The 17724-nt window shown below is 42.0% G+C and overlaps 1 protein-coding gene across 1 annotated transcript in view; it reads right to left on the bottom strand.

The window, feature by feature from the left end:
• The window catches only part of VPS26A (VPS26, retromer complex component A), a 15587-nt gene extending 9787 nt beyond the window's left edge, over positions 1-5800 (bottom strand). Inside the window, exon 1 of the mRNA XM_015822966.1 lies at positions 5697-5800. Coding sequence (XP_015678452.1) covers positions 5697-5699 — 3 coding nt within the window. The 5' untranslated portion in view covers positions 5700-5800. The remainder of the gene's footprint in view (positions 1-5696) is intronic.
• Positions 5801-17724: the final 11924 nt, after the last annotated feature.

The following is a 17724-nucleotide window of genomic DNA, read 5'->3' as shown; positions in this document are numbered from 1 at the left end:
CATGATTCTTTAAGAAAAATATGTTATGTGGTATTTGAACTACATTAGACCCTAAATTAAGCCTAAATTAACATATAAGAATATATTACAAACCCCTGCTCAGAGATTCTGCCTATAAGAGTAGTCTCTAAAGTTTGGGCTAGTTGGACACTATTTTTATGAAATGGCCACCATAATGGATTCAACCAGTTACAATACACCTTCTTATGAGATACAGGTTAATGAGGTTGTTACTTCCTACCAGTCTCTTTTATCATTCTCTATGCTGTCTGCCAACTTAACGCTTTCTTTGCAGGAGAGCGCCCTTCCAAAACAAAGCACAAATAAAATGGGTGCCATAAAATGTATTCCCCACGTTCTACTGTACAGGTAATCCTTGACTTACAGCCATTCATTCAGCACCTGCTGAGGTGATAACAATGCCGGAAAAATGAACAACTCCTGTCCAAGTTACAGCCACTGTAACATCTTCATGATCCTGTGATTAAAATTTGGGAGCTTGGCAGCCTGCACACACTTACAACCTCAAGTTTCCTCACCCGCCTACCTCCCTCTCATCGATATACCCTTTTTGGCTAGCTGCTGCTCTGCTTTGCAAGGAGGCAAACAGCCTCAGAATCATGCAGCTCTGGGACTGCTTGCCATACCATAGACAGGGGTAGGCAACCGTGGCTCTTTTATGACTTGTGGACTTCAACTCCCAGAATTCTTGAGTCAGCATGGCTGGTTCAGGAATTCTGGATATTGAAGTCCACAAGTCATAAAAGAGCCAAGGTTGCCTACCCCTGCCCTAGGACAAGGGTGTCAAACTCGCCACATCACGTGACGTGTCGCCATATATTGTGACTTTTTTTGCATTGACGGAGCTGGAGTGGGCGCAGCCTCCGTATGATGCAACCGACCCATGGGCTGGCAGTTTGACACCCCTGCCCTAGGAAGTATTAATTCACCCAGCTGCCTTTTCTCTTCAGCCACACCTGGCTTCCCAGTCCAGCGCAGCATATGCCAGCAAGCATTTGTTCCAGACCAGTCCAGCCAGCACCAGCAAGTGTTTGTTTGCTCCCCCCAGCCTGCCCCAGCAAGCATTCATTTACCCAGTTGCCTTTTTCCCCAATTCCTTGCATAGACCAGTGTTTCTCAACCTTGACAATTTTAAGGCATGTGGACTTCAACTCCCAGAAATCCACAGCCAGCAATGCTGGCTGTGGATTTCTGGGAGTTGAAGTCCACATGCCTTAAAATTGTCAAGGTTGAGAAACACTGGCATAGACCTTTCACCTTTTGCTGTGTCCTCTTTGGATCCAGCTTCTCCAGTGAGTGTTCTTACAGTACACATGATTTTCTGAGTCTTTGTAAAGCAGCATTCTCTTTGAAAAAAGCCATCTTTCCAAAGGCATTCTGAAGACAGCACAGCTTTACAAAGGCCCAGTACTGTAGGAAACATTTGCTGGAGAAACCAGGTCTGAAAAGGAGACAGCAAGAGGCCAAAGGTCAGTGCAGAGAACTGGGAGAAATGAATGCCTGCTGGCAGTTGGTTGACTCAGGCTGGGTAAGCCACATACAGCTGGGGGGGGGGGAAGTAATTGGGCAAATGAATGTTTGCTGGCACTTGCTGATTGCTGCCCTTAAGGCAGGGGCCAAAAGGGCATAGATGGGAGAGACAGGTGAATGGGGGGCGTTAGAGGCAGTCCCTTACCTGAGGTTCAGGGCTGGGAGGGGCTGAGCCCAGAATGGCATGGATTGGGGTGAGTGCTTACTTAATGACCCATGATTTATTTATTTATTTATTTATTAATTCAATTTATATCCCGCCCTTCTCCTTACCGGACTCAGGGCGGCTAACAGCCTTATAAAACAATGCAACAATAAATACCTAATTTAAAACCAAATTAAAAAGAAATATTTGTTATGGCCTATATAATTAAAATTTCTCTTAAAAAACCCCACTAAAATTCCCTAGGCCAATCCCNCCCGCTTGTTGGAAGAGCCATGTCTTTAGGGCGCGGCGGAAGGAGGGGAGATCCGGGATCACCCGGATCTCTGGGGGTAGTTCGTTCCAGAGGGTGGGGGCTCCCACCGAGAAGGCCCTCCCCCTGGAGGTCGCCAGCCGGCACTGTCTGGCTGACGGCACCCTGAGGAGACCCACTCTGTGGGAGCGTACTGGCCGATAGAAGGTAATCTGCGGATTCTCAGTTAATGACTGCAATAGGAAATACCAGGATTGCTTTATAAGTAGGTGCAGTCACATGACATCTCACCGACTTAGTAATCTAAAATATGGATGTAAGTCAAGGACTTACCTCTACTATTGCTTTTATACAGATATTTTTCCTCACCTGGTAAATATACTGACACTTTCAACATAAACATTCTGCTTACCTTTCCAGATGTTATCAAATTCTATTATTGTGCTAGTAAGGCAAGATTTAAGCTGGCCAATTCCCATTCCTCAATATACTGTAACTGTGCCTAGCTTTTGAACAATATCAAAATACGTACATATAAATAGATGTCACCTTATTCTATTTTATCTTAACCTACTTTTACTTTAGTTTTTTAGCTTTATGTCTTAGTTTTAGACAAATAATGTTCTGGGGATTTTGCTCCTGAAGATGTAGCTTGCAATGGTAACAATAGTGATAATACTCTGAATTTGCCTTCATTCATAATACTCTGTATTATTCTTTTAGCTTACATTTTATGTGTGGTCCTTCTTTTTTTACTTATAAACAGTCTGTTAATTGTTTTGTTCTATGCTGGTCTTTGACCAAAGGAAAGATTGACTGACTAAAAACAGCACTGAGCTACAACTATCTACCATTTATTTTCTGTGAGAGTAGAGGCATTGCTGGAAATGCCTCTACTCTGAAGCTGGTGCCTAAAACTCAAAAAATAAATAAATCAGGAAACCTAGCAGGCACTGAGGGAAATATTACTAGGCATTTTGGATCTAAGAATGGCACAGTGAGGACCCAAATGTATAACTTCAAATGTATTTTCTCCTTCCCTCTTTTCCACGAACACCTTTCATCTACTGTATAATTTATTTTGCTCAAAATCATGGAAAGATGATTTTCCAGGCAATTCTAATTTAAGAAGGAGAAATGTTTGCAAATTTTATTATAACTTGGTCTTGCTGTATCATCTTCATCTAGAAGATTTTTTTTCTTAGCTTGTGGCATAGAAACAGACTAAGGAGGGCTAGAGAGAAGTTCCCTGAGGATGGGCTCCAGCATGAGTCCAAAAGCCCAGAAGACAAAACTTTTGGTCCCGGTGACTGACCCAGATAGGATCCTGCAGACTTTGGAGACCCTACAAAATGGGAATATTCCAGCCACTATTTTCCCCCTTCCATAACTCCCTCCTGTCACGTGAAAAGGATGGAATAGTCAAGCCTCTCCACCATTCATCCGCCATCGGATATTTTTTAAAACATTTGTAGAAAAAGGAAGTAATAGCCAACAGCTAAACAAAGATGACAAGAATATGGACCAAAATGGTTGCTCCTTATCAAACCAAGGCTCTTTTTAATTTGCTGAGCCAGCTAGTTTAGCATCACTGAGAAACCAATTTAGCCATGATTCATTCCAGAGGCATATCATGTAAATGAAGTATTTAAACATGACTGTGGGGAATGAGCTGCAAATCTGCAACTGACTCCCCCTTATACTCCATATACTTTAAATGATAAATACAGTGACCATAGCTTGATATGGTACCATATCTGGACGGCAAAAAAGCAGGCAACTACCAGAGTTTGCTTTCTGTTGCTCTCTGTTTATCATCCAAGATTGTCCATATTTTTTTTAGCCTAGATATAGTAGACCTATATCTCCCCACTGGGGGAGGGGGAAACATGAGTACAAGAATCCTAAGAGGGTCATTTGCCTCATGGAAGCTGTTATTTTCTGTTTAATAAATATACATTTTGTACATTTCATGTCCTTTTTAAAGAATAACGAAATCAGTTAATTTAAGAACTTGCAATATTGTTGCAACGTCTTACCATCCTAAATATGCAGCCGGTGCGCACTGTTATTCAACACATGGGAAGGAATGCACCAACACAACTTATCTAACAATGCTTTTCCTTGGAGCAATCATTGAATAGATATTTACTTTTCCCTCGCAAAAAGGCAGAGTTTAAAACGTAAAATAAACAGCAATGTCATTCAACTGTGTATTTGAGAAAAAAATGCAACAAACTAACTCAAACTTTGTCCATAACTTTTATATTCTTTTTCCAGCCAAGCATAAGAGAGCAATAAACTCCGCAGGTATCAGTGAACATATTACGATGAGTTCATTTTCTGTACTTATCAGCTTCCATAACTTATATTCCCCCAGCTGGATTGTTGGCCTCCTTAAATATTTTCTTTTAATTCGGTTTTTAATATAGATATTATTGTATTATTGTATTGTGGTTTTTATGAGGCTGTTATGAGGTTTTTATGAGGCTGTTATGAGGTTTTTATGAGGTTGTATTGTGGTTTTTATGAGGAGAAGGGCGGGGTACAAATTAAATAATAATAATAAAAAAATAATAATAATAATTGTTAAATCAAGCCCATTGCTGCTCTTCAGGCTCACTACTTAAATAAAGTTTAGATCAGGGGGTCTTCAAACTTGGCCCTTTTATGACTTGTGGACTTCAACTCCCAGAATTCCTCAGCCAGGCATGCCTGGCTGAGGAATTCTGGGAGTTGAAGTCCACAAGTCATAAAAGGGCCAAGTTTGAAGACCCCCTGGTTTAGGTACACATCAGGATAAAAAGACGGCAACCGTTCAGTAATGGCTGCATAAGAAAAGTGAGTCTTCCTTTCAAGGATTCCCAGCATAGCTTTGGCTTTTTAAAAATTAATCAAAAACGGCATTATCCTACCTGTCCAAAGGACAACCCCAGCAAGAGAGGTTCCCCATACCTCATTTGGCAGCTCGGGTGTGCTTCCCCTAAGCACACGCCAGCACGACTAAAGCCCGGGAGAAACACCAGACAGCACCCAAAAGCAGCAGAACGTAACTCGGGGCAGCCATTTAGCGGCCCTTCGGGTTTTTTTTTGCAACCCCGATCTGGTCGCCTTCGGTAACCACCCAAGGACACTTAAGGGGGAAGTTGGAAGGTGCAGCACTCCAGATCCAAAGGAGCCGCCGCGATGCAACGGGACGCTGCAATCCCCGCGAGGTTGCCTTCCACACGTTCTCCGCGCCTTGGCTCTCGCGGGTCGCGAGTAGACAAGACGCGCGCCCGGCCCGGCAGCACCGCCAGAGCTTCCCCCCCCCACCCGCCCCTCGCCCCCCGCCCCCCCGAGTGCGCGCACGCGCGCGCACGGGACTGATTTCGACGTCACCAAGGAAGGCGGAAGGCGCGCGCGGAGGGACGAGGGGGGGCGAAGTCGAGTGGCCGCCCCCGCGCGCCGAGAAACGGCCCTCGGCGGGGGCGGAGTCAACAACGGCCGAAGAAGAAACGGAGGGGGGGAACCCCGTCTCCATGGGAACGGCCAGCCTTTCTTACAGCCTCAAGAGCGCCCGAGGCCCGGCCCGCTCAGAAGGGTGGGAAAGGGGGCCAAGGGGAAAGCAGCAGCACTTGGCACCGTTCACAACTCACCATTCACCATTCCAACCGTCGGTTCCACCGCGGCGCGCCCCAATAGCCTTAATACTCCCCCGCTTCCTTAACCGGGCAGCCGCTCACTTACCATTGTCAGCCAGACTCCTTGGGCCCCCCGCCCCAAGCAACCGTATAACTCCGGCCCGCGCCACTATCATGTGATCGAAGAGGTCGTCACTTCATTCCACGCCCCCGACACGTGACCTCCCTTTCCACCGAGGAGGAGTAAGCCGAGCAGGCGGAGCGGCCGACTCCGGGAGCCTGGGCGACGGTTGGGGCGCTGTCCTGGGCGGGTCCAGAGAGGAAAGATCTTGTCTAGGATTTGGAGGTTTGATATCTCGGTGGTGAAAATGCTCTTCCCCCCCCCTCTCTTGCAAGTCAATGGATAAAGTCTGTTCTTTGACATTTAGCCCAGGGGTCTTCAAACTTGGCCCTTTTATGACTTGTGGACTTCAACGCCCAAATTCTTCAGCCAGGTACGCTGGCTGAGGAATTCTGGGAGTTGAAGTCCACAAGTCATAAAAGGGCCAAGTTTGAAGACCCTTGATTTAGCTCAGTGTTTCTCAACCTTGACAATTTTAAGGCATGTGGACTTCAACTCCCAGAATTCCACAGCCAGCATTGCTGGCTGTGGAATTCTGGGAGTTGAAGTCCACATGCCTTAAAATTGGCAAGGTTGAGAAACACTGATTAATTTTAGCTGATGCCAAACTTTGCCGGAGTTTCTTAGTGCATACGAAGTTTCTGGGTCTCTGAACCATTAACTACATGGGCTGAGTCGGTTGGATAAGTGGAACCAGTATATGTATGTCTAGTTTAATGAAGAGAAGGACGAGGGGGGACATGATAGCAGTGTTCCAATATCTCAGGGGCTGCCACAAAGAAGAGGGGGCCAAGCTATTTTCCAAAGCACCTGAAGGCAGGACAAGAAGCAATGGGTGGAAACTAATCAAGGAGAGAAGCAACCTAGAACTAAGGAGAAACTTCCTGACAGAACAATTAACCAGTGGAACAACCTGCCTCCAGAAGCTGTGAATGCTCCAACACTGGAAGTTTTTAAGAAGAGACTGGACAGCCATTTGTCCGAAATGGTATAGGGTTTCCTGCCTGAGCAGGGGGTTGGACTAGATGACCTCCAAAGTCCCTTCCAACTTTTTTTATATTAATAATAATAATAATAATAATAATAATAATAATAATAATTATTATTATTATTATTATTATTATTATTATTATTATTATTATTATTATTATTATTATTATTATTATTATTAATATTATTATTATTATTATTATTATTATTATATTTTTCCATTTTCCAAACCATGATTCTAATATTCTGGTGAATGAAGTGTCTACTCCAGAGTTGGCAGCCAATTCTTCTGATAAAGTGGTTAGTCCCTGCAAAGCCTTAGTGATAGTTACATCTGGGGCTGTGTTATTAGGAATATAAGTACAGCATCCTTTTTCTCCTACCGTTACACAAACACCTCTTTTCTCTGCTAACAACATGTCTAATGCTCATCAGTTCTCCCAGGCCATTCGATTTGTAGCATCCAATTGTTCAGCTATGCCCTTAATTGCATCTCTAGTATAATTTATGAATCTTTGTTGGTTGTAATGTAATTGATCCAATCCACATTCTTGTTTATAGTTACCCACCAAAATAGAGAGATGACTCAAAACCAGCCAGTATCTGATTCTTTGCTTTGTATTCATCTGGCACTCCTCTAGGAATCCCAATGGCATCTATATATATTCTATCATCAAAGGAGGTTGCCAGTGCCCTTTTTATCCTTGAACTAGAGGAGTTTGTATTAGGTGATCATAGGGAGGCAATTAAGACTGGGGTTCCTAACATAACTATTGTGCGTGTCCCAGTCCATTGAGCTGGTAAAATTGGGTGTAGGATATCTGTTCCACAATACCACCAGATATCTGCTCTGGAAATTTTTAGCTGTGTCAAGTTAGCACACAGACTATCAGTTTTATTACAGACGCTAAATCTTTTCACATTGTTTCACTGTCCCAATATATTGAGGAGGTTTGTTCCCAGGTCTGCTTAGACAATGGGGAAAGGTAACATTCCCTGGCTCACTAAAATAAGGGGCTTCCAGGAAGTTATATCCTCTCTCCCAGGGAAACCGATGGACAGCTTCTTGACATTCTGGTTTATCCCATGCAGTTTGGTGCTGAAATAAGAAAGCATTCCCAGATTATTCACTTCAGTGGGGGAGGTATTACATTCCCTATAAGTCTCCCTTGTAAACAAATATAACAGTCAGATTGATTTAGACTCTTAACTGTATATTTAGCCCATTCTAACCAGGTGTTTAAATACCTTTTTCTAGGTGCTGGGGGAACTGGTTTTGCCACTTTAAGGGATACCACGTGCGGTTTTGCAGTAGGCAGCTTTTGTGTTGGTTTAGGCTTGGGCTTGGATTGTGACTGCCTTCTCTTCTCCTTTTGGATTTGTTTCCATAACCCTAGATTGCTGGGATTTCCCATGCTCAGCTGAATACAAACTTTCTCACCCCTCCTATGATCCTTATGATCTTGAGTCAGGGTAATCTGATATACTCTTTCACCAGTATAAGTTCCTTTTTCCATTATTTCACCAAAGCTTGAGAGGGGAATTCCTGCATAGATCTTGGCTGGGATAATCAGTGGAACTCTGGAATACTTGGAATGCCTAGTTACTGGCCTACAGCATTGAAGATTCCTGTCTGGGTTATCCCTGCTGTCATTATCAGGAGGCATATCACTCCTGATAGGATTGGCATTTTCTTCAGGCTTAGGGGTACCATCACATGATCCATACAAAAAGGCACAAAACCCATGGGTGTCCCCACAGTTTAGGCAGTGGTAACAACAACAACAGGTTGGATAATTGTACCAACAAAGACAATCACAGAACTTACACATGTGGTTGTGGGTTAGGTCCCGGGTTGGGTTTAAGTCTTTCACAGTAGAGTTTCTTATTGATTAGGAGATACCCCAGAATCCCCAAACTTAACAAGGAAACCCACAATGCCCACCTCCAATGTTCTTCTAGCATTTACTGAAAAGGGGGATGTCCTTAGTAGTAAGAGTAAACAAACTGGATTGCTCGATAAAAGTACTGACAGTACCACTCAGTTATCACCAGGTCATCCTACCTAGTCCTCATCCTCCTCATGAGGCAATCCTAAGAGGCCTTCAATTATAACTAAGTCTCACTCTTCTACATAATTTCCATGAACTGGGGCACAATCACAACAATGTGTACAACAACAGCAATTACACCAACACCTGCAATCACAAAACCAGCAAATCAGGTAGTTGCTCAGCCTTCTGATTCGGTAGTTCAATTTCCTCAAGTTGTGGTTTGCCAAATAATAGTGTGGACATCCAATCCGTCCTGCAAAAGAAGAACAGAACCAACAACCATACAACAACCAATATTCCAGTGAGCACAAATCCCCCTATTGCAACTGCATTTAGAGTCATTTAGAATGCTTGTGAATTTTGAATTTCAGAGGATTTTCACTGGGTTCTATAGTCCAAACTGGTTCGGTGCTGGCTTTCACTCTGGTATTGTGGGTCCACCCCTTCTCTTTTGTGCAGACTGCAGTTTCTGTGATGAGAAGCACTTGGAATGGTCCTTCCCACTTGGGTTGGAGTTTTTCCTCTTTCCAGGTTTTGATCAACACCTACTGTCCTGGTTGGAATGGATGGACCACAAGGTCAAGCGGAGGGCATTGGGCCAGCAGTCTTTTTGTCCTAAGGATAGATAAATATCTGGACAGATCACAGACATATTTTCTCACATTTCTGTCCCTTAGTTCCATTCCTTCATCCTTTTCCAGACTGCCCAGGTAGGGCAATCCAAACAGCATTTCATAGGGAGGTAAACCAATATGCTTCCTGGGCTTAGTTCGTAGTCTAAGAAGTGCCAGTGATAAACATTTAGTCCAAGGGAGTTTCAACTCCATCATTAACTTGGTCAATTGTTCTTTTAATAAACCATTAGCCCGTTCTACCTGGCCTGACGAAGTAGCTTTCCAGGCCACATGATGTTCCCACATTATTCCCAGTGCTCCCATGACCCCTTGTAATACTTTAGATGTGAAATGTGTACCTTGATCACTGTCAATCACATTCACTACCCCATATCTTGGTATAATATGCTCCAATAAGATCCTGATCACTGTGTTAGCTGTAGCCACTGCAGTGGGGTAAGCTTCCACCCATTTGGTTAAGTGATCGACCATGACCAGTAAATACCTTATTCAGCCACTAGGTGGCAGTTCAGTGTAGTCTATTTGTATGTGTTCAAAAGGTCTTAGTGCAGGAGGTCTCCCCCCCATTTCTGTTGCTCTCAGAGCTTTCTTATTAACTTTCTTGCCGTTATTTGTTTTGCAACAGTGAAAATTCCCTTGCAACCATACTTTTTCAAAAACACATCCACTAAAGCCTGGGCTCCCCAATGCGATCCCTCATGGAGAGTTTGGATCACCTCACGTGTTATAGACTTATTCAATATCTGCCTTCCAGGTAATATCCATTTTCCTTCTTCATTCCTTTCTGCCCCCAATTTTTAACAACATCTTTTCTTCAACCTCACTGAAAATTGGAACGAGTTCTCCTTTTAAAGTTGGAGTTGTAAACATAATCATTTCTGGGTCTTGGCTTCCGGCTGCCTTAGCCTCATGGTCAGCTAAATTATTTCCTATGGCTTCGAAAGTTGCTCCTCTTTGATGTCTGGCTACATGTACTTCAGTAATGTGTTTGGGTAGTTTTAAAGCTTCCATTACTTCTTTAACTAAATCCTCATGTATTAACCCTTTTCCTTTTGAATTCATCAATCCCCTTTCTAACCAAATTTTCCCAAATGTGTGGAGCACTCCAGAGGCATATTTAGAGTCAGTGTAAATAGTGCCAGATACTCCTTTTAATAATTTCAAATTTTGTCTAAGGGCATATAGTTCACAGGTTTGCGCAGACCAAAATTTAGGCAAGCTTCCAGCCTCCACCAGAGTCTTATCAGTCCCATCAACAATTGCATAGCCGTTTTGTCTCTTCCCTTCTACCACAGAGGACCCATCTATAAACCAATGTAGTCCTTTTTCTAGTGGGGAATCCTGCAAATCACTTATTTTGGTTTGCAGGTCTATAATATCCATGCAGAAATGTTCTAATTCTACATTTGAATCCCTTTTTCCCTCTAAAAATTGTGCATGATTCAAATTTAAATCTGTAGTTAAAACCAAGTCTGATTGTTCCAATAACATTGACTCCTATTTCAAAATCCTAGAATCAGTTAGCCATCTCTCAGCTCTTTGTTTCAAAATAGTTTTGACCTGATGAGGTGTGCTGACAATCAGGGCACCTCCAAAAGTTAGTTTCCTACTTTCCTGCACTAAAATGTCTGTGGCTGCTATAGCTTGGATACAGACTGGCCATCCCCTAATTATGGGGTCCATTAGTTTGGATAGGAAAGCCACTGGTTGTTGTTGTCCCCATTTTCTCTGAGTTAATACACCCAAAGCTATACCTTCATCCACATTTACATATAAATGGAAGGGTTTCTTCAAATCTGGTAAAGCTAAGACTGGGGACTTAGCCAAATTTTCTTTTAGCCTTTGAAAAATCTGTTCCTCTTCTGATGTCCAGACTAACTTCCATGGTTGTTCCTCTAATAATTTACTATACAAGGATTGTTCCTCTAATAATTTACTATACAAGGACTTAGTTTGTTGTGCATAATTATCTAACCACAGTCTACAATATCCTATGAGACCTAAGAATTTCCTTAAATCCCTTTTAGTTTTAGGCAGAGGAGTGGTTATGATTCCTTCAATTCTTTCTGGGTGATTCTCTTTTTACCTTCACTTATTAAATGTCCTAAATATTTCACTTCTCTCTCCACATATTGTAGTTTAGTTTTAGATACTCTTAATCCATTGTCCCCCCCCCCAAATTTTAATAAGTTATCAGTGGTCTGTTTCACCTTGTCTTTCTTTTCCCCTGACACCAAGAGATCATCCACACATTGTATTAAATTGTTCCGGGAAGTACTTTAAATGCTTCTAATAATTGTTCCAATATTTGTCTAGATAAATTTGGAGATTCAGTAAATCCTTGAGGTAAAACAGTCCACTGATATTGTTGACAAAGCTATTAAGGAGCCTTAAATCACAGATCATTCTCCAATTGCCATCTGGTTTCTTTACAGGGAGGATTGGAGTATTGAAAGGTGACATGGTTGGTTCTAATAGTCCATCCTTCAATAAATTGTCTATAACTGGTTGTAAGCCTTTTCTTCCTTCCAAGGAGATATTGTACTGTTTTTGTCTAACAGGCTCACTCCCTTCTTTTAATTCTATTTTGAGGGGTGTTATTTACAATTCTCCCCTATTTCTTTCTTGACCCACACTACAGGATTTATGTCTTTAGCATCTTCCTCAGTTAGGACAAAGAGTCCTGACTGATCTCTAAATCTAATTGTTATTCCCATTTGACTCAAGACATCCCTCCCCAATAAATTTATCCCTGGTTCTGGATCATATAGAAGTTCCATTAACAATTCCTTTCCCCATATCCTTTAATTTTTGTTGCATTAGTTTTCCAGACCTCAAAGTCTTCCCCTTTTACCCCTGAAATCCTAATTATTTCATTATTTAATTTTAATCAGTCTAGAGTGGTCTTAAGTCCAACCCCTCTTGAATTCCATTAACCCTTGTCTAGTGCCAAAATAGTGCTACGTTTACTAGGTTCCTGTGCATAGCCGTGAGCAATACATCAGTTTAATTAGAACTTATGGCCCTGGTCTTTCCATCCTGACATCAGAAAAGGAAACTAAGAAAGGGAGGGGAATAAAGAACATTTGAGAAATGCATTGCACATATGCATGAGGGCTATTCCATGAACTCTGAACTTTAAGATGGAATCAAACTGTTTCCTCTGTTCAGACAGGGCATTTCCTACTCTAAGCGCACTAGAGGTATCTAGAAGGTATAATAAAAAAAAAGTCATGATGCAACAGTCCAACTTAAGCTCCAGAGCACACATAAGGACAGGCAAAGCTTTTATTGCCATCACCCTGACGTTTTAAAATTCACACTCTATAGTTATTCCTGAAGTGCATGGACACCCACTGCAAAAGAAAGCCCCACATTAACAAAGCATCATTACATGATTGCTACTTGGCTCATATTCAAAGCAGAAGTCCCAGGGAAGGATTTATGATTTTCATGGCATATTGCAAGTTAATGGCCCTATTATCAAAATGGAAAGGTTATCCAAATGCTTTTTTAAAGCAATTTTGCTTCCAGAACACCCATATCTCCCATTTACTTACCAGAATGGGATTGATATAAAGTTTGATGATAGAAAATATGTGATGATATATCAGCCTTGTGAAGGGTCTTATTAACTGAGAAGAGAAGCATTGACAAGCCAACTAATCCATAAGGAGTATGCTAGAGTAGAATGGAGGGTTTTTTCCTGCAAAAAGAAGGTGGCAGAATCAAAAAATTTGGGACTGCAATACTTGAGCTCGGCATGGAGATGGCTAGATTTTTGCAAAGAAGAAGCTAAGTCACTAAGCTCGTACACCGACCGGGTTAATTATTTTGAGGGTAAACTTTTACGTGGTAACTTACTTACCAGTATTGGATGGATATAATATTTTGGTTCCAGTAAGGTGGTAGAAATACAGTAAAGTTATTTAATGGGAACCGTTAAAGTAGTTAAAAATAGTGTTATCCTTATGCATTCCCTTTTACAATTTATATAAAGTCATGTGTACCATTTCTTTAAGTCAATTTAAATGTTCCTGTTGTGACAGATAATGGGTTACCCAAAGAAAAATCACCTTTACCTAATTTTGGGTAATTTATCCAGGTTTGGAAAGCACCACCTTTGAAAATATTGTAGTGTGTGTTGGCTGTTTTCAGGCTCCTGTTTCGTTTCTCTGTTCTTGGCACTCTCCTCAATCTTTCTCAGCAGGAGTTGTGCTTAATCAACACTCTTAAATTGCCTTTTCATACACGAGGGAGACACTGGAGAGTGTTGCTTTTGAAACAGTAATACAGACTGAGCACCTAGTAAAGAAAACGAACTGTATTTGTTTCTAATTCTAGACTGGATGAAACCTGCTGGGAGGGAAGCAAATGAGTTTCTTAGCCTAGAGGGCCATAATTTGCCCTGAGTGATAGATCTTGACGGTATTAACCATTACTTGTCCAATAGTTTGAAACTACTACAGATGATTCTAGATCTAACCAAGTTGCAGCTTGATTAGTACTTGGGTAGAAAGTCAATAGGAAAGCCCATTACCATCCTGTAGTAGCAATGCAGCAGACCGTTGTTATTTTGAGGGGTTTAGGGACATGTTTTGTCAGAGCATGCACAGTCTTATTGCGCTGAGGTAACCCAGGAGTAAATACAGCACAGTGGTTTGTATTAAATGTGGTTTATATTACACACTATCTAGAAACATACACTAGGAACAAAATACATACACAATACACAGCAATTACAGCAGGAAACGGACGAGAAAGACTCCAGCAAGGCCTTCCCTTTTATACTCAAGCTCTTAAAGGGATACAGACTCATGCTAAGTCATTCCTAACATTGCATCATTCATCTCACATTATACAAGCTGGTTAGCTTCTAAATCATTACTTTGACATGTTTTGATTTTTCCTCCACATTAAGAAATTTCTAGACATGTAGAGCTCATTTTGAACTAATTTGCTTTCTTTTCACCTTTGCTTACTGAATAATGGAGGAAGGAGAAAATTTCACATAGCTTCAAAGCTGTAAAAGTCTCAGACTTTTGATTTCCATCCCAGAGTCATGTGTCAACCAATCAAGTCAGGTCTTGCAGTCCCCTGACTATTGCAGGGCCATGAAGTCATGGCGCCAGGTTTTGAGGAAAACCTTGGGGTTGTTTGCGGGGAGCTTCTGTATGGAACCTAGCACCAAGTACTGTGGAAACTGGCGCTCCTTGGGATACCTCTGCTTCAGTGGTGGGATTCAGCCGGTTCGCACCACTTCAGCAGAACCGGAAGCTAATTTTTTGTTGCCCAGTCCCAGAATGGACTTCCGGTAGCGGCATCCACACAGAGAACTGTTGTTCACATATTTGAATCCCACCACTGCTCTGCTGTCATTATTAAGGAGCTTCTGGCAGCTTGTAAGAGATTTGGGTATCATCTGGTTTGTATGCTTTTTATGTTACACTTTTCAATCTGTTTGCCTGAGCTAATAGTAAAGCTTTATATCCCTTTATTTACTGGTGAGCTTATTGTCTCTGGATCCAAAAGAACTAACTGTCTGAGCACCTGATCATGGCTTTGACAATGTATCCTGAGAGGGAACCAAGACTAGACTGCATTTGCAATGCTGCCAAAAGAGCAACAACCTTTGCCTGGATGTGTCCATGAAGTCACCAGGAAGTCTACTTGAAGATGATGATTGATTACTCTCCAGAGCTCTGTCCAGTGAACAGAAGTTTTCATTTTAAAGATAGCTAAAGAATGAAAGCTAGTTTGGTGTAGTAGTTAAGGCTAGAGACCAGTGCTGCCTTGGGTGACCTTGGACCAGTCTTCCTCTCTCAGCCCCAGGAAGGAGGCAAGGTAAAACCATTTTTGAAAACTTGTTCAGACCATCACCAGGAGTCAATAGCAATGAAGGCACACACAAAAAAAGTGGTATTTCTACAAAATAATTATGTTTATGAGAGCAGAATAAGTAAACTGAAAAATAGGATGTTCTGGGCAAAGAGCATTACACTTGTCATGGAGATGCAGAGTATCAATAATAATTAAACATTACCCAATATGGTTTCACTTTTTCCACCAGTTCTTTTTTCTTTTCTTTTTTGGAAAAGGGGATTTTGGAGAGGATTGGGATCTCAGAAAAAGGGTTTTGTGATCTGTACTCTGCTTAAAAGGAATTCACTTGTAGTTAAAATGACGGGAACTGCCATTCCTTCGCACCCAAGGCAAACTATTGAATTGCTTGTGATAAGAAGAGCAAGCATGATGTTGGCACCAGTCCTCGTTCTATTGTATCTAAGACTAGATAGGTGACCGTAACTTTGAGTGACCCATTAAAGCCAGATATTGAGAAAGAGTCAGGGTTTATGAAATGTCGTCATAAAGGGTTGGAACCCCTAAAATACTACCCACCTGAAGTTCAGGGTCTTAAGAAGTCGGTCGGAATGATGTACCTACGACCACATTCTTATGTGAAAGTGCTACGTACGTCACCTTGAACTCTTGAAGAAAAGGAGGAATGTCAGTCTAATAAAAAAAAAAAGATCCTTAATCTTAGCAAAAGGGGCTGTGAGTCTATTTGGCCACGAGATGGCAGAGGTGCTCTTGTAATTGCAAGGACCACTTCTGAGCCTCTCAGCAGCTCTGGTGGAAAGATGACCTTCAGCTGCAAAGCTTGCAGCTATCTTAACTAGGGGTGAGTGATGGTAGTAGCCCAGGATTCAGATTACTTATATAAAGAGCACCTGTCTCTATGTGAGCTATTTGCTACAACAGCAGCTGCAACCGGGATTAATGGAACTGTTTTATCCTTAAGGAACTCAACACAATATGCAATCATTTCTCTAGCAAATGCCTCACCGAGAGCATTGGAAGAATGTGCTGGTGTCTCCAGGGGAGTGTCAAAAAAGTCAAGATGAAAGTAACAATTGTGCAGTTTAAGCCTTCCCCGATTTTAAGTACATATGACAAATGCAAAAAAAAAAAATAGTTTTATGGCATGGTTGTAAGTGCCATCTTGACTTGTTTTTGATCCCCTCCTGTGGATGCATTGGGGGGGTCGGGGGTCAGGAAGACTTCTGTATGCACAGTGTGTAGAGCAGAGGTCCCCAACCTTTTGAGCACCAGGGACCGGTTTCATGGAGAAAGGTTTTTCCGCAGACCGGAGAGTGTGTGGTTTTGTGTGCTGCCTGCATCCCACGGATGGGGCTTCTTTGTGTGGACTGGTTGCTGGCATGCCGTGGCCTGGTACCAGTCCATGGATCGGGGGTTGGGGACCCCTGGTGTAGAGGTATGTGCCAGGAGGTAGACTTTTTCTGGTTCTCCAGAAAACGGTTTTGCCATACAGACTCTCACACTGGGCAAAATCATTCTTAGGCCACTGAGTTTTTCAATGAACAGCACGGTTTTTATGATGCCAAATAAAATAGTTTTATTAGACTGATCTGCAAATGCAATCAGCAGTGATGGATGTTCCATGGGGAAACCTGAAGACCCAGGCTGGGGGGAGATCATGTGGGAGAATGTCTTATCTATGTGGTTGCTAAGAGCTGACACCAACTTGATACAACATAATCAGTCAATAAATGCACCATCAGCTCTTAGGAAGAGATATTTTAGACAGCAAGTGAAGATAATTGTTGGTCACAGTTATGCTTTTTTTTAAAAAAAAATGTTGCTATGTGAATATGAACAAATAGCAGTTGGGACTTGCCAAGCTCACATTTTTACATTAAATCTACTTCTTGTTTTCCTAGAAAATGAGGATACTGGAGTTTACTTTTGAACAGACAAGGCCCAGTGTGGCAGGGATATGCAATTTTTAGCAGAAATAACAGGAGTAGGAGGAGCAGCAGTTGTAGTATATAATTAATTATGTCCTTAGAACTAAGCTAGGTCCAAAGAATAAAGCAATTGTATAACAATAAAATAAAAAGCTTCTCAGCTAAAAGGTCTGTGACATGCAATTGTGGGAGGACAGCAGACATATACACAACCCCGAGAAAGAAATATTTTGGGAATATTTAAAAGGCAGAATATTATATTTCCCCAAAGGATTTTAAAGGCAGAACCCCCACCCCCGCCCCAAGTTTCTCTGCTCCAAACAGAAACCAGGTCTGCAGAAATGCAGGTGTGATAATCTTGTCTGAAAGTTTGGAGCCAGGAAGCTTGGATTAGAAAGACAAAGATCCCTAGAATCAACAATCCCTCACATCAGAAAAATCCAAAATAGGACATAGCCATCAGCCACACCCCCAGGGAAGCAGGATATGACCTTTGGGACATAATAGGATTAACCCACCACCATCAGAATACCAGAAAGACACACTCAGACTCAGGTCAAAGTTC

This window comes from Protobothrops mucrosquamatus, unplaced genomic scaffold (genome assembly GCF_001527695.2).
Source record: "Protobothrops mucrosquamatus isolate PMUCROS unplaced genomic scaffold, P.Mucros_1.0 scaffold1731, whole genome shotgun sequence".
NCBI classification, from domain to species: domain Eukaryota; kingdom Metazoa; phylum Chordata; class Lepidosauria; order Squamata; family Viperidae; genus Protobothrops; species Protobothrops mucrosquamatus.
This window is presented reverse-complemented; position numbering and strand designations above follow the sequence as displayed.